General features: G+C 34.3%; 2 protein-coding genes across 4 annotated transcripts; one reads left to right on the top strand and one right to left on the bottom strand.

Annotated features, from left to right (window-relative positions):
* Window positions 1–321: 321 nt before the first annotated feature.
* Window positions 322–4,990, bottom strand: LOC122304315 (alpha/beta hydrolase domain-containing protein WAV2). Of its 3 annotated transcripts, none has more exons than XM_043116504.1 (8): window positions 4,624–4,990; window positions 3,935–3,970; window positions 3,643–3,721; window positions 3,462–3,516; window positions 3,246–3,362; window positions 2,506–2,667; window positions 1,404–1,647; window positions 322–558 (listed from the first exon to the last, which is right to left on the bottom strand). In XM_043116504.1, exons 1-8 carry the CDS (start codon window positions 4,859–4,861, stop codon window positions 533–535), a joined length of 957 nt encoding a protein of 318 aa, XP_042972438.1. In that variant the 5' UTR covers window positions 4,862–4,990; the 3' UTR covers window positions 322–532. The 3 variants fall into 3 exon arrangements, with proteins under 3 accessions (XP_042972438.1, XP_042972439.1, XP_042972440.1); XM_043116505.1 differs by having other exon boundaries at window positions 322–552; XM_043116506.1 differs by having other exon boundaries at window positions 322–656; window positions 4,624–4,987.
* A 10,316-nt stretch (window positions 4,991–15,306) lies between these two features.
* On the top strand, window positions 15,307–17,019 carry LOC122304844 (zinc finger BED domain-containing protein RICESLEEPER 2-like). Its single transcript, XM_043117110.1, has 3 exons — window positions 15,307–16,133; window positions 16,293–16,800; window positions 16,900–17,019. Exons 1-3 carry the CDS (start codon window positions 15,307–15,309, stop codon window positions 17,017–17,019), a joined length of 1,455 nt encoding a protein of 484 aa, XP_042973044.1.
* The last annotated feature ends 3,950 nt before the right edge of the window (window positions 17,020–20,969 follow it).

The following is a 20,969-nucleotide window of genomic DNA, read 5'->3' as shown; positions in this document are numbered from 1 at the left end:
AAATGCGTGTGCGTGAGAGTGAGGCAACTCCTCTCCTGGGTTCTTTTCAGATGTTGCTCATTTGACTTCCGATGAAGCGTTTCTTGTCACAAAACCAAGACATTTTAGGCACAATAGACCCAACTTATGATTCAAACCCTCTCGTAAATGAATGGGTTCAGATCACTCACTAGTACTGAAGAAACAACAGCATATACATCAAACTTTTTTTTCCTTTGCACCAAAGATAAAGGTTCCGGAAGTCGAACTGACAACTGCCTAAGCAATGTATATACCAATCAAAGCAAAAGATACAACAGTCCAACACATCAACTCAGGATATATATTTGCACAGTCAGTAACTTCTTATTTCATGCAATGAGAACAGTCAGGACAAATTAGGTACTTATGTGTATGTCAAAGTGTCACACAGTATACAGAAGGGGATTCACATTTCTTCTAGATTCTTCTGAAGTTTGTAAACCTACAAAAAATCTCCACAGGGAAAACCCGGATGGGTACAGCAGGTCTTAGTAGGTAGCAGCAACTCCTCTCACATAGAGCTGTTGATTGCTGCAACTTCAAAAAAAAAAGGTAGAAATGTTTTGAATCCTTGTGTGAACCAATCGATAACACCTCATAAGTCAACATGCCTACCAATCATCTCGCCTCGAAATCTGGAAGCAGAATACAACTATGAAGAAGTGCAGAAAGTACTAAGCGTGAGTGTAAGTAATGGTGTCTATGGGGGCAATGCAAAGATAACAAAAGTTGTTATCACAAACCAACTGATTGATGAGCTTGGTATTTTCTCCTTTACAAGACAGCACAAACCAAAACGGCTAAAAGTAATCTCTCTAAAAGAGAAACAAAAAATGGCAGTTTATCATAGCAAATATTAGTTAATGCTGTTTGGGTTAAGATCTAAAACCCTTATTGGTTTGACCACACAACCTGGATTTTTTGGTCCTTTTGTGGACATATACAAGAGTATCACCTATGTGTGCCGGTCAATTGCTTTAATTGCATGAGCTTTGTTTTAGTTTTTTCACAAGTCATTGCAAGCTTTATAACATGGGATCTAGCGCATGCTCATTGCTAATGGAAGGGTTTACTATATTTTCACGTCAGGAAAGTTGGGCCTCTGAATCATCTCTAACCGGCGTAACTACTGTATAGAGATGAACCTTAAGGGTGGAATTTCCTATTTTCATGTAGAACCCTTTTTTTTTATCGGATTATTTTCACGTAGAACCCTTAACAGTGCTTGCAAGTAGAATCAAAGTAAGGCTACAATTAGTTAAAATGCATCCAGTTTTCTGGTTTTTCCATCTTTGTTTCCCTCTTTTCTTTTAATGAAAGGAAAGAGGCAGGGTTTTTTTAGCAGAATATTTATATATAGTTATATTAAAAAATAAAATTACCATTTCTATTGCGGGATGATTCATTTTCTTTTTTCTCTGGAACATGTTCTTCAAGGAACTGCTGAATTGTTTTCCAGTAATGATCACCACCGGCCACCCAAGTGTCCATATGCATGCCAGTAGGAAAATCTACAAAGAGGCATTGCCTGTTATGAGCAGCTGCTTTGACATATAGTAGCTGCATGTGGACTGGCGGAACCATCTCATCTTGCAATCCAGAGAGAAAAAGGATTGGCTGCTTAATCTGCAAGTACGAAGACAAATTATGGACTGATACATAAACTTGTAAAAAAGCATGAGATGAAATATTAAGGCATTCTTTGTGTAACAAGGTATTCATAGGTATTTTCAAATATTCTCAGATATTTCATTCCCAAACATCACTCAAATACAAAACACTTTTCAATTTCAAATCTTCAACTTTTTCATCTAATCATTTACCTAATCATTACAACTTTCCCAAACTTCCAAACAAAATGCAAAAAACAAAACAAAATTTTCAAATCTCAAAACAAAAATAATATTAAAAAATAATATTCAAACAATTTTTTAACTTTAATATTTTTATTCAACTTTTTCTCTCTTTTCCCAAAACCCAATAAAACATCTTAACTCAAATCATTTCACTACTGTTCTAAGATATTCTAGTGTCCAAACGAGCCCTAAGCCAATGATTGAGGGAAAGAAGGGCAAGAGAAGCATCATGCACACCGTCATTTTTTTTCCTACTATAGCAAATAAAACTTGGAAAATAGGCATCACAACATAAGAACTGTATTTTGCTTTTGCATTAACAAGTATAGAAATCTGAAATTTGGAAAAAGTAATTATTGGTGAATGCATTGATATGTCTGAATACTGTGACCGATGAGAACAGTTCTATAAATGATAAACTGATACCCAGTCAACCTAATTTCTATTTTTTACTGCAAAGATTTGCTTAGGATCAGCAACAATGCATGTTCAATAACATATCCTGATAGTTAACTTTTATATTATAGGAAAAGAAAATTTTGACTGGGGATGACAACATGGTAATCTTGTCATTATTCATGAAATGTAGCAATGCAGAGCAAGAGCTTCCACCAACGCATAGCCTTACCTGGCCTATGACATCAATTGTACTCCATGGAGATCGAACAAGAAAATTGAGAATTCTAGGACCTTTCGAACTTTTCCCTATGAACCACTTCAGGAAGGGCAATAGAACTCCAGCCATATCCAGAATAGATGTGAAAGTGTTCTCCAGTAATAGTGCGGCAATCTGCAACACATAGACAGGAATGAAAAGTAATGTAACTAAAAGATCACACAGGTATGTAAATATATAATTCACAGACCTCACAACGAGGGGTAGGACAAGTCCACGAAACAGTAAAAGAAGATGTGCAATTGGAATATAAATTTGATTGCAATAAGCTGCAGGTATTTCAAGAAATTGGAGGACTGATCAAGGATTAGGAATTTGGCGAGAACATATCCAAGAAATGTACCGACACATCATGAAGGTGCTACCTAACACAGATTATGAAAAGATAAGTTTGTGCAGACCCCTTATGTTTTTCATTATCTATTTTTTCCACCATTAGTGGGAAGATCATCAAGCTTCTTACTGTATCTGTAGACAAGATACACAATAAAGCTACTTGAGCGGCCAAAAAGCAAAAGAAACTTATGAAACTCATAACACTTGATCAGAATAAATTTGCTGATCCCAATCTAGAAATAAATAAGACAGATGAACATTCATGTCTCCAGCAGCATTAGACATTAGTCAGATAGTTATACAATATTTGGAGCTAATTCGATGATTCCTTATTTGATATTCCACCAGAGGAATACCTTGTCAGGATTGTTTTTAGAAAGCACAGCTCCAACTGCACCTCCAAGTGATCTTCCAAAGACAACAATTCTAGATGTGTCAATGTCAGTCCTCTGAGAAAGATGATCCAATGCAGCCTACACAAAAGAAAGGAAGAAAGAGCCACATCAGTCGAGAAGAATGATAAGATCCTAGGATTTTGGAAGTTAAAAAAATAACCTAACCAAAACTCACACCTGAGCATCCCTTATGATTCCATGCTGGGAAGGATAGCCATCGCTAGCTCCATAACTGTTCAAATAAATGAAGCATTAGTGTGAATTTAAACAAACAACAAACACGGATACCTTATCGAGTTCCACTACTAATAACATTAAAAAACAACAACAGAACATATAACATAAAACAAGTACATACCCTCGGTATGAAAGCATAAAAACGTTGCAATTCAACCTCTGTATCATTATGCGGACCATTTCGAGACGATGGGCAATATCTGAGGGCAGTTATCAAGGCAAACTAAAAGCAACCAATCCCAGCCAAAAATAATGTATAAGACAAAACCTAATACTGGTGGAGACTAATGGAGAGATGGAAGATGATAATAACAATCCAATTTGAATTGAAACTGGTTGAGACAGAAAACATTTATGCATTAAATGCATATTTTACCAACTTATATTAGCCACGATTAGAACCATAAGGATACTTCCCGCATTTTCTTGGAAGAATAAAATGGTTGGACCTGCAAAATCATAAGCACTGGAAAGTATAATTAACATGGAATGCGACTATCTAGGATAGCAATAGTAGTGAAAAACGCAAATCCACTAGGCAGAACCATTTAAAAGAGAAGCTAATTATACGAACACCTCAATTTCACGCAAGTAACATCATTTCTACCTCTATCTTCAAGCCAAAGCCACATGACCACACTAGATTTTATCATGGCCTCTGTGTCAACCACTTGCACTTCTTTCTCAGAGCCTTAAGCTAGAGTAAAAATCAATAAACCCTAACCGTAAAGCCATGAGAATGAAATCATAATCCAATGATCCGAACCAAATCCTATAAGCCAAATCCATTCAATCAAGCGAGATTTGGAGATTTGAGTTTGAATCTTTACTCCAAATTGCTCAAAAATTGAAATCTGACTCGCAGGAATTTCTAAATCAGGAATTCAATTCCAAACCCGCCAGAGCCGGACACGACAATTCCAGCTCGAAAACCCGAATTCAACCCAAGAACACGCACAACGAACAGCAAAATCCAAACCCTAACGCACTCAAACCAGCACTAAATTCTTGAAGGAAATCATTAAACCGAAATATATATATATATATATATAATTTAAAAAATCGGTTGGGGAGTATGATGAGCGAGCGAAGCGGATCAGACCTCGGCAGTCGGGGAAGAGCTTAATGAACCAGGCATGAAGGCGGACACCGTCGGAGGATAGAAGCCAGACATCCTCGTAGGGTAAGCGGAGGCGGGCGGGGGTGATGGCGTAGGACTTGGTCAGACCGGGGAGGACCGGCACGTAGACGAGCTTTTCCTGAAAGGCTACCAGCAACGCCATCCCGGCCACCACTATGCCTCCCACTCCATACAGCAACGCGCTCACGTACGACACCATTTCCCCCTCTACTCTCTCTCTCTCTCTCTCTCACACACACAGTGTCACACACACTCTGTGTCTCGCCCACGGTCACACTTCACACAGCAGCGTCATTAATTTTCTCCCTTTTTCTTTTTTTCTCCTCATACATAGATCGGTACGTATGCCCATATGGATGTGTACATGCCTACATTGGAATCTGTTCAGGTTTACTTAGGTTCGAATCAATTCCAAAGGTGATTGCCAAATCTAACATTTGGTAAAGTTGAAGTTATGATTAAAGATAAAATCATTGCCGATTATTTATTTTTAAGTTAAAATAATTATATAATATTATATATTTTAATAATAATTTTTTTAATATTTTGTATATATATACTTCATATATTTTAATTAATAATTTAATTTTTACTTAAAATTATTATTTTTCAACTATTTTTTATATCAACCTAATTATCGAACATAATATAACTTTGTTTACAAAAAATATTTCTTGAAAAATCTGGACATAATATAGTTTTGTTTACTGATGAGAGTTTTAAAAAGAATTTAATACAGTCTTATTGATTATTTGTTCATAAAATATGGGTTTGATTGATGAATAATGACTCTTAAACTTTAAAAATTTCTTTAGAGTTACTGTAGCTTAAAGCCTAAGTTAAAGGTTTTTAGCTAGTCCAATGCAGGTCATTTATATAAAACTTAGTTATATTTTAGATTTCATTAGCACTTGGTTAGTCCAATGTCAATGCTTTAATTTAACCGAAATTATTACACGACTCATTTATGTTTATGTCTTTTAAATTCTTGTCGAGTCAACTTTTTTTTTATCGATCTCTATGCTTATATAGACATTTTGCAATGAATTTATTTTATGAGTATTGCTTGATATAATTATAGATTTTGTAAGTATTGCGGACTCCTTCTAGTAAAGAGTTGGGTTTACCAATAAATGAAATTAATTTTTTTATATGAATCTCAAATTTATTTATTTTTTTTTTAAAAAATGCGTGGCACTTGCACATTCTATAATTGAAAATATCATTACTCTTATTTTAAATATTTACTATCATATGCTTTAATTTGTTACAGTAAATGGGAAAAATATCTACTTTTTATATTAATACTTATTAATTAATAATTAATTGAAATTAAAAATAAATTTTAATTTTTTTTATTAGAAAATTTGTTGTTGCCAGCCCATATTTTTCCTTCACTTGAATTTTTTTTTTTTATTCTGTGTGAGAAATGAGAAATGTTTTTTATCTTTTATATTTTTGAGAATATGAGAACTTAGAATTAGTTATGTAAGAAATTTAACTTGAACAACTATTTAAAAGAAAAAGAAAAAAAAAAAAGATTTTACCCCAATTTTATTTATATACCTTCACTTTTGTCGGAAAATAACTTTATACAAAGAGAGAAAAAAATACATAACTATATTATATAAAAGAAACATAAGAAGAAAAATTAAGTTTAATGTCACAATTTTTATCTAAAACATAGAAACATCAAGGAAGTGAGTATTGCCCATTCGCTTGATAATTGCCCTCTTGAAATGTGTGGAAAAATGGAAGTGTAAAGCTTTAACTTCACTGAAATATAACCATGGAGGAGATATGGAGGAGGATGTTTATCTTGCCAAAACCAAGTGACTACCATTAACCAATCTGTTTCAACCACAAAATCATGTGTTTGAAGCTGATGGCATATCCAACAACCCTGAGCTGAAATATCTACAAAAATGTTAGTGCTAGTACTTAGTTTACCGGAAAAATCATATATGAAATTTTCATTATGTGCTTGTAGGACTCTCCCACAACTAGTAATGTCTGGATTTATCCTATAAAATTTTTCAATATTAAGCTTTACTCTATGATGTAGGAGGATTTGGATCTAATAATGCTAAGTTGGCAGATTTCATGTTGATAGAGTTGGATTATTTTGCGAAAGCAAATCAATTCAAATATGACAAAAAAATGTGAAAATTCCTTTATCTCATAGTTTTATCTTTGTTTTGCATTATTTCTCAATCCCAACTCCTAGTTAATGTTGAATAACTAGTTGTCATAATAATTTTGATTGTGGTTGGCATCACTATGTCAAAAGGAGGTAGTTTCCATACAACAAGAAGAGGCTCAGGTGTTTTACCTTCATGTGTTTTAGCTTAAAAGATGTTATGGAATTGAAAAAATTTGAATGCAGTCAATTTGGAGGATGAACCAAACACCAACATCCAAGCAACCATCCACTTGGATGTTAAATGAAACAGTTGGCTGAGTTTTGGGCGGGAGGGGATTTAAATGAAATGGGAGTGACATTTGATAGAACAAAAGGATTTTAATGAAACAGTTCGTTTTGGGGGTGGAGAGTTGAAATCGTGTGTTTCATTCAACTGAGTCTTCATTCCTCTCTCTCTCTCTCTCTCTCTCTCTCTCTCTCTCTCTCCCCGTTGATTCTCATTCTCTTATCCACCTAAATCCATCCCGCTCCCTATTTTTTGTTTTGAACCTAAACTCTAAGCCGTCATCATCTTCTTCTTTTATTTAACCCTCATTTTTTGTTCCGAAGCCTAAACCTAACCTCCTACAAATCCCTCTTCTCCATGATTTTTCATCAAGGATAACGTTTATTTGTTCTCTCTCTCTCTCTCTCTCTGATTTTCAATAAATTTAGGTTAATTAAGTTTGTATTATGGATACATTTTGATTTTGTTGTTTTCAAAAGTTAGGTTTTGAATTTAGGTTTTTGATCTGGTATGTAAAACTTAGGTTTTTAATTTCTAGTTTTGAGATGAATACCAGATTAAGTAGTTTTATTGTCTTGGTACAAGGTTTTTTTTCTTATTTACTAAAAAAATTGAAGATTTTTTTTATCATTTTCATTTGTCTAGCTATAGTTAAAATGTTAAACTACATCAAATATAACCTTAAAATAATTTAGAATATTAACTAGTAAAACTCCAAAGGTGCACAAATTGAGCTCTTATCTTTGGTTTGAAATTGTCTTAATCCCAAAACATGTCCTTTGGTTTAGTAGATGATGCTGCAATGTTGTTTGCATTATATTAGAATGTGCCTATTTTTCTTAGGTCAGATTAGAATGTGCATGCTAAATTTATTAAAAAAATTATTATGTGTGTCTAAGTGAGTTATTGATTTTCAACATTCAATTGAGCATCTTGATCTTCTCTTCCCTCACTTTGTTTTATTTTTGTGTTAGTGATAGGAAAGCTTACATATTTTGTTTAAGTAGAAAAATGTACCAAGAGCTTTTGATTTGGTGTGCCAAAATAACTTTGGCAATTAAATGTAATAATTTATAGGCTTTCTAAATAAATTTTATGAATCCATTGATTAAGAAATTAAAAAGCCATGCGTGGAGAGAATAACATGTTGTTTTCGTGGATTGTATATAGAATTGGATTATCTATTTTTGAATTGAACATAGAACATAAGGGTCTTTTTTGGATAAGTAAAATTAATTAGAAAATGATGAATTGTTGCAAATTTCTTGGCTGTAATTTTTTTTTGTTTAAAGATTTAAATGCTAAATGTTTTTAGGATAATATGTTGATGTGGCTAAACAAACATATCTCTTGTTAAAAAGACTATATATTGAGTTCCCTAATGAGTGCATTTCGTTGGCAGAGATTTTTGCTATTCTTTGATTGATTTGTTGACATAGTTTATGGGTTGTAAATTGAGAAAATTTTTGTTGAAGAAAATGTATAGTGTATATTTACATTGTTTGGGTTTGAAATAACTGTGCTAAAAAAGATCTTTTTGTGTACATAGTGAAGATATGCAATGTGCACCTGTGACAGGATGTAATTCCTTGTGATAGGATGTCATTGTCAATTTCTTTATCTTCTCTTGTTAATCATATTTCGAGGAACAACTCAATATGTACTTATGAGAAGCCCGCTTCACTTAGAGCCTCGAATATGCCAAGAAATTAGGGGCGATCATTCTTTGAGTATCCAAAGTACAATGCAAAGATAGAAACAATTTTCATTACTTTAACGTGTATTTGGATTATATAAAATTTTGATATTTTACATACCTGTCGTTTGTTTATTTATAATCAGGGGTTACCACACTGCAACTATTTTAAATGGGTAGACAACATTGAGGAAAGGAAAAAAAAAACTTGTGAAGATAGAAATTGAGTTGTTAAGGAAAGATGAAGAGTTTCGAAAAAGAGAGGAAGATATTGTAAACAAGGAGTTGGGAATCCACAACAACCAAGTCGATATTCAAAGCTAACAAGCAGTCATCTGGCGTGAACGAACACTTCTTCGTATTTATTGGGTGATTTCTATATTAATTTCATTGTACTTGATACAATCACAATGAATGTCCACTGAACGAGAACTTTGTAATCACAATTAACATATTGTTCACTTTGTTCTAATAGACGTATTCATGTGTATTTTGATTTGCTAAACAGTTTTATTGTTCCCATGGAGTTAATGATTTACCTCCAGAAGACTTTTAATTGTTTGATCTTTTACGTGTTCATGAATTGTTTTTACACAAGCTTTTGGCCATTTCTCCATTAATCCATCTGCTCACATCAGATCAAGATCAGTACTGTACTTCCTTTATATATAATTATATATATAAAGATCAACCTTTCAACCATAACTCGTAGCATGCATGCATGCCTAGCTCCTCTCCTTCCATTTTTGTAGTACTTGATTTAGTTTTTGTTGAGAAGTGTACTACTTTAGATCCTCACCATGCCAATGGGGATAGATAAAGATTATCATACAGTTGTGTCCTTTTCCCTATATATATAATACGTGTGTGATTATTGTACAACCCACCTCAATTGATCATGAAAATTCAACATTAAGGAATAAAAGACAAATATATATATATATATATATATATAAATGAATTGAACCTACAGAAGTAGTATTGGTACTAAATGCTCAAAATAAATTCTATACACTATACTACCATCCTACTTTAATCTCACTAAGTAAGATGTGGCACATTATCATCATTGAATGATCATTTATTGCATACTTTTTTATCATTCCAAATATGTCGACATCCAAGAGTTGAAAGATTACATATAGTCGATTGACTTTGAAGGTAAATTTGAAACTTGAAATCTTGTTTGTATTAGTTTATTATCTATATAACTCAGTTTTTAATTTTTTTTCTATGATTATCTAGTTTCATCTTCAACTAAGGTTGCTATGAGTCTCTCTTCCAATTCTGCCCCCTCTCCAATTATTTATGTCATTTTTTTTATGTATAATTTTTGTATTCATCTTTCAAATTTATTTTTTATGTATAATTTTTTGTATTTATCTTTCAAATTAATTACAAGAAGTTTCTTCAGGCTTTGTTATATATCTAGATATAGATATAGATATGTATGCATGCAACTCTAGCTGATATGTTGCTATTTCACTGGTTTTCCTGATCTTTTTAATTAATCTAAAGTCGTATGGATCTTGGAGCGCAAAACAAATGATGAGTTTAAGGGCTCTCCCAAAAAACAATTTGTCACCATCATATGATGAGTCCATATGTATTTCTCCATTTACCATGCATGATCTTTGACCAATGTGTAGTCTTTCTTACCTTGCGTTTTTTGACATAGATACTTCTTCAAGTGGAAAGATTTTTTAAAAATAAATAAATTGTAAACACACACATGCACATGTTAAACCAGATAACGATATTTCTTAATAGAATTAAACAAATTTGGCTTTCTTATCGAAAATATTTGTCATGATGTTATTTTTGGTGAGTACTATAGGGTGATGTATACCCTTGTAACAACATATGAATATGAGTTGCCAATACTTTTCACATGCTTATTATAAAAATGAATGTTTCAAAACAGCCAAAACTATCTGGTTACTACTGAACTATAATAATATATAATTATCAAGTTTAATCGGCGATCATCAATAACTTGAGTTGGGATTGGGCAAGTGATTGGAACTAGAAGTGAATTTGTCTCTGAAATGTTATTAGAAACATGTTCGTTCTTATCTTAACACTATTGAACCTCTTAATTATTTTATACTGTCAATTTCTAACATTTACAAAGTACGATTTCTTCCAATAAGTAATTGAAAAGGAAAGATGGGATATTCAAAAGCAATTAATTAATTTATTTATGGGCCAAATTCCCATTCTTTCTTATTTCTTTTGTTTTATTTGGCATCCATATAAATATAATTATTTATCATCAATTTCATCAAAACATTTCTAAGCTATTGATAATATGTGGGCCTCACTCGGTTTAACAAGCTTGTTACATTGTTCAAGTGAATTAGTAGGAAAATCTAAATTCAATTAATAGGGTGGGATGAAAAGTCTTCTCTTTACCATCTCCTAAAAGGCGATACAGGTGAAGTGTGATAGTCTTATCCTACTTCTCATGGAGTAGGGGGAGGAACATCCAATCGCTACAGTGGTTAGAGCAGTGGGGAATGGGGTTTAGCTATACTCTCGAAAGAAAAAGATGAAATAGAGATATAAAGTTTTTCTCAATGGCATGTGAATGCAAGAGTGAAAGAAGGAATCAGTGGGAAATGGGTGTTCATTGGCTTCTTTAGACATCCTGATGCTGGGAAGAGGAGATTTTCTTGGTAGTTATTGGCAATGTTAAAGCCAGTAGATGGGAAAACATAGTGTGTGATTGGTGATTTCAATGAAATATTGTCTCGAGATAAAAAGGTAGGAGGGAAGTTAAAGATTTGAAAATTTAATGGTTTGGTCTTATGTGACTTTGGAAGAAAACAATTTGCATAAGGAAAATACTTTAGTCTTAAAAGGATTACATAAAAGTAAACCTACAAACTGATGTGGCTTGATGTAGCACATAAAGTAGATCTAATAGATTTCATAAAACCACATCAATTTATAGGTTTACTTTGTATAATCTATTTGTATTTGTAACAGTTCTTTTTGTATAATGTAGGCCATGTGGGCAACCCATTCACGTGGAGTAATAGGCTTATCACACTTTTACAAAGGAAGTGCTAGATCAATATTTGGCTAATAATGAGTGGAAAGCTATGTTTAAAGAGATAATGGTGGAGGGGCTTGTTGTAAGAAGTTCAGATCATAAACTAGTTATGTTGACTATTATGAGGGTTAGTAAGGAGCAAAGAAAAAGACATTACTCTTTTAAATTCGAGACCAGTTGGATTAAGGAGGAAGAATGAGAGAAAATGGTCAAAAAGGTTTGGTATGAGTAGATGCAGTCTCTTGAGCCTATGGTGCAGGTGCAAAAACTTCTAAGACTCTGTAGTGGGACACTGGTGGGGTTGTTCAGGAGAAAAGATAAAGAGAGAAGTGAAAATATTGATCAATTGTATGCTAGAATAAAAGATTTATAAGATGTTGAGTGGCCTTATAATACTAAAGAGCTAAAGAAGCTACAATAAGTAGTGGGAAGGTTTTGGGAACAGAAGGATATAAGGTGGAGGCAAAGATAAGAGAAACTAGTATTATTTGGGAGAGACAAAAATACTAAGCATTTTTATGCTTGTGCCAATTAAAGGAGGAAAAAAAAAACTAGATTCTCTCTGTGGTGGATTCTCGATCAAGTCTGAAAGTAGAACAAGCTAAGATTGCAGAGGCCTTTAGACATACTAAAGTATATAGAATAGAAGCTCCTTCCAGAAAGATAATAGAGGATTGTGTGCAATCATTAGAAGCTTGAGTCACAACAAGTATGAATGTTGGATTGGAGTAAAGTTTTACTAGAGAGGAACTAGAGATAGCTTTGAAGCAAATGGAGCCTTCTAAATCTCCTGGACCTGATGGTTACATTGCCTGTTTTTCTCAAGTCTTTTGGAGTACAATAGGTGATGATATAAGTGAGGCAGCTCTAAGCTACTTAAATGGGGTTTAAATAGAAAAGAGAATTACTATATACATAGAGAGATTACACAAAAGTAAATCCACAAAAACTTATGTAGTTTCATAGGACTCTTTAGATTTACTTTACAATAAAAGTAACTTTACAATCTGACGTACCACATTAAACCACATCAGTTTGTGGGTTTATTTTTGTATAATCCCTTTGTGTCTAAAGTATTTCTCAATGAAAAAACTCCTGAATTTCACCTATGTGACCTTGATTTCAAAGTCTTCAGAACCAAAAAAGGTAGGGGACTTTAGGCCAATAAGCTTGTGTAATGTGTTGTATAAGCTTATAGTCAAGGCCCTTGCAAACAAACTTAAGTTGGCGTTGAATGAAATTGTCTCTAAGAACCAGAGTGCCTTTATACTAGCATGACTAATTTCAAACAATATCATTGCAGCTTATGAGGCCCTACACTTAATGAAAACAGGCTTATGGGAAGAGTGGAGAGTATGACCTTGAAGTTGGACATATAAAAAGCTTATGATAGTATTGAATGGTCCTACTTGAAGGTTGTGATGAAAAAATTAGGCTTTGGAGACATATAGATTAAACTGATAATGGCTTGTATAACTTCAGTTACATATGCTATGTTAATAAATTGGATACCTAGTGAGGTGGTATGTCCTACAAGAGGGCTAAAATAGGGGATCCTCTCTCCCCCTACTTATTTATTTTGTGTGCTAAAAGGTAGGGGTGGCAATATGTGACACGACCCGTTAACCCAACACGAACACGATACGATAAAAGCGGGTTAGGGTTTAGCCTTAACAGGTTCAGGTCAAAACAGATTAACCCGTTAAGACACGATTGCTTAACGGGTCACTAACGGGTCAACCCGTTTTGACCCGTTAAGGAAATGAAATTTACTTTTATACCCTCAAGACCTAAAGGCTAAAATTGAAAATAAAAAAGTAAAAAGTTAACCCTAAATCTAATAACCCATTCGCCGCCCCTCCTTCCAGTTTGAGAGTTTGAGTTTTTTGATTTTCAATTTTTCCTTCCCCAAGTCATCGACGCCCCCCCTCCAGGCTGCCGCTCCAGCCAGCTCCACGGTGCCGTTGCATGCCATCAGAGCTTCCTAATGTAGCCTCCCGAGTCCCGAGTCCCCTGCTGCTGCCTCCCGTGCCATCAGAGCTTCCTGCTGCTGCCTCCCGAGTCTCGAGTCCCTTGCTACTGCCTCCCGAGTGACCGAGTCCCCTGCTGTAGCCTCCCGAGTCCCCTACTGCTGCCTCCCGAGTGACCGAGTCCCCTGCTGTAGCCTCCCGAGTCCCCTGCTGAAATCGTGTCTGTCTCGGCGTCGCCCAGACCAACGCCTCATCGAACACGGCCCGACACCCATCAGCCGTCACCCACTGTAAGTGAATATCTCTGTCCCAAATGCAATATATTGCTTATTCCACCACATAAGAGTAGTATAAGTTGTCTAATAGACTGAATATTCCAATAAGCATGAATGTATGAGTTTCTTAAAGATAACCGGATCAGAAAAATATTATATGTGGGTTTTTCATATTATTAAAGTTTTAAATAGGCTTAACTAGTGAAAACCAAAACTGCCTGGATTGAATTGAGAGTGTAGTGGTTTTTGTGTTGCATTGGAATAGAATATTACATGAATGTCTTGGTCTGGACATCATGTGTTTGTTATGACAAGCTAGCACATTGTTAAGAACATAAGAATTGATTTTTTTTACAATTTATTTTTATTTTTTTGTAATTTAGCTGTGGGCGTTTTTGATTCACCTTATGATGATAATGCTTTTTGCCTTGATTTTGTTGTGGTCGATTATGCTTTCTTATGATGCTAATGATGCTACCAATCTCTCAAGTATTTGTTGAGTTGCAATATTAAGATGTCATATGGTTATCTAGTCTGATATATAACTTATCCTGCTTTAGCCCCACTTCTATGCTTTTTATAGTAGGTGCATTAATGAATGATATGCAAGCCATATAATGTATTATATTCATGTCATTTTTCAATAAATACAACAACACAACATTGGCGATTAGGGACCTGCATGCATGTTGTGAAGGCAATTTAATATCTCTATCTGATTTACTTAATGCATTTTTTTATATTTTGTATGATATATAAGATGGCATTGACCTTTGTGCTATAAATACCATTACAGACCTTTGACAATTTCTCAGATTTGAGAAATGATTGTATTATGAAGTATGAAGGCCTTTGGTTCTCCATTTAAATTCTTTGTGTTTCTGGAGACTGGAGGACTTCTGCCTAGCGTTAGGATTTGGTTGCTGACATTGCATGTTTTTTAGGGATATTTGTTATGGTTATGGGTTATGAGTAATACTCGTTACATATTTTTCCTGGAATAATAATTGGGCTTGTCATCATTAATCATTAATTTATGTCATCATTATCATCTCTATTCTTAATTGGGCTTGTTGTTTGTTGTTGTCAGATGAGTGAGGTAGAAGAACAAAATGAAGATTTTGTTAATTTAGACCCGTTGGACTCAGAAAGTTTTCAAAATGAGGAGGCTAAAGGAAAATGAAGGAGGCGGTCAAACGTGTGGAGTTTTTTTGAAATGGTTCCTGATTCTGAGAAAAAGGATGGCAAACCACGAGCTAGGTGCAAGTTGTGTGGAGTCACTTATATGGCTGCGAGCAAATATGGAACCGGAAATATGAAGTGTCACATTGACACATGCCTCAGGAGAAGTTCACGAGATATTGGTCAGTGTTTGTTATCACAAAATAGTGGATTCGGATCTGTTTCAGTAGGTAATCTTAAATTTGATAGTAATGAATATAGAGAATTATTGATAGCCGCTATTGTGAAGCATGAACTGCCTTGTCGATTTGTTGAATATTCGGGGGTGAGATCTTTATTACAATATTTGCGACCAGATGTGCCAATTATTTCTAGGAATACTGCCAAAGCTGATTTGGTTAAGATGTATCATCGAGAAAAAAAAAAAAGAATTAGATGTTTCTTAAATGATTCTCCTGGTAGAATTAGTTTGACATCTGACTTGTGGACTTCTATAACCACTGATGGTTATACGTGCATTACAGCACATTTTTTAGATAAGAAATGGGTTTTACAGAAAAGGGTTTTGAACTTTTCTTTTATGCCACCACCACATAATGGCATCTCTTTGTCTGAAAAAAATTTTAACTTGCTATGTGAGTGGGGAATTCAACACAAGATTTTTGCATTAACTTTGGACAATGCATCTTCTAATGATGTTTCAGTAGAATTATTAAGAACTCAGTTGAACATTAAGAAAGCTCTTGTTTGTGATTGTGAGTTCTTTCATCTTCGTTGTTGTGCACATATTCTTAATTTGGTAGTACAAGATGGGTTGAAAGAGATTGATCATGCTATTCAAAAAGTTCGTGAAAGTATCAAGTATGTTAAAGGATCACAAACAAGAAAAGTAAAATTTTTGGATTCAACAAATCAAATGTCTTTGGATAGCAAGAAAGGGTTGAGATAGGATGTCCCCACTAGATGGAATTCTACTTATCTTATACTTGAGAGTGCTATTTTCTATCGTCGTGCCTTTAGCCATTTGGAGTTGACTGATTCCAATTTTAAGCATTATCCATCAAATTCTGAGTGGGAAAAAGTGGAGAAGATTAAAGGTTTATTGAGTGTTTTTTATGAAGCCACTTGTGACTTTTCTGGGACGAAATACCCTACAGCCAATCTCTACTTTCCAGCTATGTTTTTTATTTATTTTACATTAAAGCGGCATTCTGAGGGTGAAGATGACTATATGAAGAGAATATCTTGCCAAATGCTTACTAAGTTTGAGAAATATTGGTTTGAGTTTAATGTGTTGTTGGCTATAGCAGTTATATTGGATCCTCGATACAAGCTTCATTTTGTTGATTTTTCTTATACAAAGCTTTATGGAGATTGTTCTATTGAGTTTATGAGTGTTCGGACCAAGATGGCATATCTTTTCATGGAATATGCTTCTTCTAGTGTTCCCACATGTTCTACCATGACTTCTGAAAGCAATGTTAGTGGAGTGCAAAGTGAGTCTTCAGTTAATAAACAAGTATTTCAGGTAATATCAAATAATATTTTTTGTTTAATAATTTATATTATATTGTTGTTTTATATCACATATCATTAAGAAATATTTTTATTTATTTTTTGTATACAGGAATTTGATTCATTTAGACATGATGATCTTAGTGCCCATTTGCACAAAAGTCAATTGGATCTTTACTTGGATGAATCTAGGGCAGATAGAAATGCAAAGATTGATATTATTTCCTTTTGAAAAGGAAATGAATTTCGTTATCTTGATCTTGCTTGTATGGCTCGTGATATTTTGAGTGTTCCAGTTTCTACAGTTGCTTCTGAATCTACTTTTAGTGTTGGTGGACGTATCATTGATCAGTTTAGGAGTGCACTAAAATCAGATATTGTTGAAGTATTAGTCTGCACAAGAGATTGGCTATATGGCGATGAGCAAGGTAATGTGTGTTTTAATTTTATTGAATAAATGATTGTAATTTTTCAATACAATAATATTAATTGATATAAAACTTTACTGATGCATTTTTTTTAATAGAATCACAAGAAGTTAAATTGGACGAGTTAACTGAAGATGTAATGGAGTTGGAGATCAACAAGGGCAAAGAGGATGCTTCAAATTGTTGATTTGTTTAGATCCGTGTTTTTATCATGTTTGAGAAATGATACCTTTAATATGTTTATAATGTGTGTTTTGTTTATTATATTTGAGATGTAATTTTAATATTATTACAACGTGTGTGGAATGTGGATCATATTTGTGTATTGTATTTGGTAATTGATAATTTGGTACTGGACAATTATTAGCAGTATATTGTTGGTATTTTTATTATTTAGATTGTAATTTTAAACTTATTGTTAGTTTATCAATCACCTCATTAATGTAAACGGGTTGAAATGGATCGGATCGTGTCGGGTCGTGTTGTGTTAATTTAATTTATTTTTGTTAACGAGTCGGGTCGTGTCGTGTCGTATCATGTCAATTTAATTTATATTTGCTAACGGGTCATATCATGTCGTGTCGTGTTAACCCGTTATCTTAACGTGTCGTGTTCGTGTTGACCCATTAACTGTAATGTGCATGCCTCGACACGACACGAACACGATCCGTTGACACGATTTGACACCCCTACTAAAAGGCTGAGTAATTTAATTAATGTGGCAAAGACAAAAGGGGAGATAAGGGGCGTGGCAGTGGCAAGGGGAGGGACCAGAATTACACACCTCATTTTTGCTAATGATTGCCACATGAGTGTGTTTAGTCTACCAAAGAGGGTATGTAAGGAGATATCAGCTTTAATGGAAAGATTTTAGTGGGGACATAGAAATAATGACAGGAAGATACAGTGGAGGAGTTGGGGAAAGATGGGCCCTCGAAAACTACTAGGGGATTGGGGTTCAGAGAGTTAGAGAGTTTTAGCAAAGCCCTTCTAGCTAAGCAATGTTGGAGAATACGGACTAACCTTAATTCCATTGCTGCAATGGTGCTCAAAGACAAATACCACAAGCAGACCAGTGTTTTAGAAGCTAAGTTGGGTCATGGACCTTCATTGTTTTGGAAAAGCCTGTGGGGATCCCTAGAGCTACTAAAGGAGGCGCTTGTTTGGAGGGTGGGAAATAGGCATAGTATAAAAGTCTAAGGGGGTTAAGTGGATTCCTAGATAGTCCTTTTATTGAATTGAATCGCCAATGAAGAATTTCACTGTTGATACTAGGGTGGTATAATTAATTGATGGGGATTGAGGAAGGTGGAATGAAGAACTGGTAAAGAAAACTTTCAATGAGTAAGAGGCTGATATAGTGTGCAGCATTCCCAGCAGTAAGACGGGCTTGCCTGATAAACATATTTGGCTCTCACAAAAAGTGGCATCTTCAACGTGAAAAGTGCATACAATCTAGAGTTGAGTAGAAAGAGAAAGGAAAAATGGGAATCGTCCAATGAGTTTGAAGGAAAAGAAAGGTGGAAAATTCTTTGGAAGATGAATGTTCCAAGGTTGGTAAAGAATTTCATGTGTAAGGCACTTAATAATTGCTTACCAACAAGGATGAATATGTTTCGAAGGAGAGTAGTTAAAACTCCTTGTTGTCCCATTTGTGAGAGAGAGGAAGAAATGATTTGTCATGCTATCTGGAGCTATATAGTTGTCACAGATGTTTGGGCAAAGAAGTGTAGTCCTGTATAGAATTGGACTTCTAGTGAAGATGATATGGGCACTGTATGGAAGAAAATGGTAGAGAGATTGACAAGTGAAGATTTAGAGATAGTGGCTACCGTTATGAGAAACATCTGGTTAAGAAATGAGTTTGTGTTCGAGAACAAATTCTCAGTCCAGTAATGATCTTTAATTAGGCTAGAATCAGTGTGACAGAATACCTGCAAGCCCAATGCAACCTAAGTAAGAGTACAGAAAGTAATCTAGTGATTAGAGATATGGTTAGATGGAAAGCACCTATGGAAGTTGCCATGAAGATTAACTGGAATGCTACCTTGGATTTAAAAAATAAGAAGATGGGGGCAGGGGTGGTTATCAGAGATGAAGAAGGGGAAGTCTTAGCATCCCTATGCATGTCAAAGCCACAAGTTACCTCACCAATTATAGCAGAGACCACTACTTTGTGGAGAGCCGTGAAGCTTTGTGCAGAGCTAAAAATTGACAAGGTTTTGTTAGAAGGGGATGCTCTGGGGATCATTAAGGCAGTTAACAGTGTAGAAGTCAATTGGGAATGGCATGGGCAGTTTGTAGAAGACATCAAAGGAATTCTCAACAACAAACCCTATTGGAAAGTTCAACATATGTACAAGGAAGGAAATAAGTTAGCTCATTTTTTAGTAAGATTTGCTTATAATGTAAATGAAGAACATGTTTGGATAGAAGATGACCCAAAGGGATTTTTTAGCTTTGTTTTATAGGACAAGACATGTATTGTTTAATTCTTGATGAATATAGAAGTCATGGCTTTATTAAGAAAAAAATAGTGAAATGGCAGGAATTGGTTTGAATACGTTTTTCTACTTACTCCATGAGTAGGAGTATCACCAGTTTACTAGAAGCAAGCATCTGCTATTATCTTAATTTTCTCTAATTTTAGGTAGTTCTTTGATTGCTGTGAAAATCTCGTAAAAAGGGAGGTGTTAATTTTGGTTATTGGGTTTTAGGTTGTAGGGAAATGTTACTTTGCAATTATTTTATTTATTTTGTAAGTAGAGTTATGTTGCTGTTATTTAGGTGAATGTGTTCTTGTGGTCTTTTTTCCTATCTGGTTGGTAGTTTATGATGATTTGACATGGCTTTATTTTTATTGAGAAGTCCCACATGGCTTAGGAACAAATTCATCCTGGGCTTTATAAGAAATTACTTTACTCTTCTTATTAGGCCTTTTAAGGGGAGAAATGAGTGTTTTTACGTGGTATCAGAGCCAGGTTAAGGCTAACCTATGACCGATGATGGACTTCCACGACCTACCCACGATGATGGTACCGGAAATACCAGCTCACACGTGAGGAGACGTATTGAGAAGTCCCACATGGCTTAGGAACAAATTCATCCTGGGCTTTATAAGAAATTACTCTACTCCTCTTATTAGGCCTTTTAAGGGGAGAAATGAGTGTTTCTACAATTTTCAAGGGTCTCTTTGTTTTCTACGATAAAAATCTAGTCTAAAATGAGACACATAAAATATTAAGTGCTAAATTAAATTTGTTGGTTACTCTTGGCTGCAGTATTCTACAATAAACCATTGATTGCACGTCTCTCTTCTCTCACTTAAAGTTATTATTTGGTGTGAGATTAAATCATTGATGGAAGACTATGCTACTGATTTTGTAACTCATATATTGTAATTTTGTATTTTGTAATGTGATGTATAAATACTAAACAATGTAATATGTAGTGAATATTGGATTTTTTTTTCCCCTTTACATGGATTTAGTTAAAAAGTAATTAGTTGTTTCAAGCTTTAATTAATTTTTACATAAAATTAGTTATTGTTTCTCAACATTATTTATTTCTTGAAAAAAAATTTCATAACATATAGGGCTCTATTTATATAAATAAATAAATAATCGAGTACAACTTGGAACCTAGATTCTTGGATTTCAAAACCCGGATTCATCTGAGTTTCGGCCCAAGTTTGAAACCTGAGTTCTAGTCAAGTATACCCAGGTACCTCTACTGAAATCCAAATGAGTCTTAT

This window comes from Carya illinoinensis, chromosome 3 (assembly GCF_018687715.1).
Source record: "Carya illinoinensis cultivar Pawnee chromosome 3, C.illinoinensisPawnee_v1, whole genome shotgun sequence".
In the NCBI taxonomy this organism is placed as follows: domain Eukaryota; kingdom Viridiplantae; phylum Streptophyta; class Magnoliopsida; order Fagales; family Juglandaceae; genus Carya; species Carya illinoinensis.
Note: the sequence above shows the minus strand (reverse complement) of the source record. Positions and strands in the feature narration are given on the sequence as shown.

What these genes read in the sequence shown, in the direction of transcription:
- LOC122304844 (XM_043117110.1), top strand. Translation starts at nt 15,307, where the DNA reads ATGGTTCCTGATTCTGAGAAAAAGGATGGCAAACCACGAGCTAGGTGC. An exon ending in AAAGTTCGTGAAAGTATCAA is followed by an intron (nt 16,134 to 16,292) that starts GTATGTTAAAGG and finishes TCGTGCCTTTAG; the next exon opens with CCATTTGGAGTTGACTGATT. An exon ending in TTAATAAACAAGTATTTCAG is followed by an intron (nt 16,801 to 16,899) that starts GTAATATCAAAT and finishes TTTTGTATACAG; the next exon opens with GAATTTGATTCATTTAGACA.
- LOC122304315 (XM_043116504.1), bottom strand. Translation starts at nt 4,861, where the DNA reads ATGGTGTCGTACGTGAGCGCGTTGCTGTATGGAGTGGGAGGCATAGTG. An exon ending in CTTCCAAGAAAATGCGGGAA is followed by an intron (nt 3,722 to 3,934) that starts GTATCCTTATGG and finishes AACTGCCCTCAG; the next exon opens with ATATTGCCCATCGTCTCGAA. An exon ending in CTAAAAACAATCCTGACAAG is followed by an intron (nt 2,668 to 3,245) that starts GTATTCCTCTGG and finishes TATGTGTTGCAG; the next exon opens with ATTGCCGCACTATTACTGGA.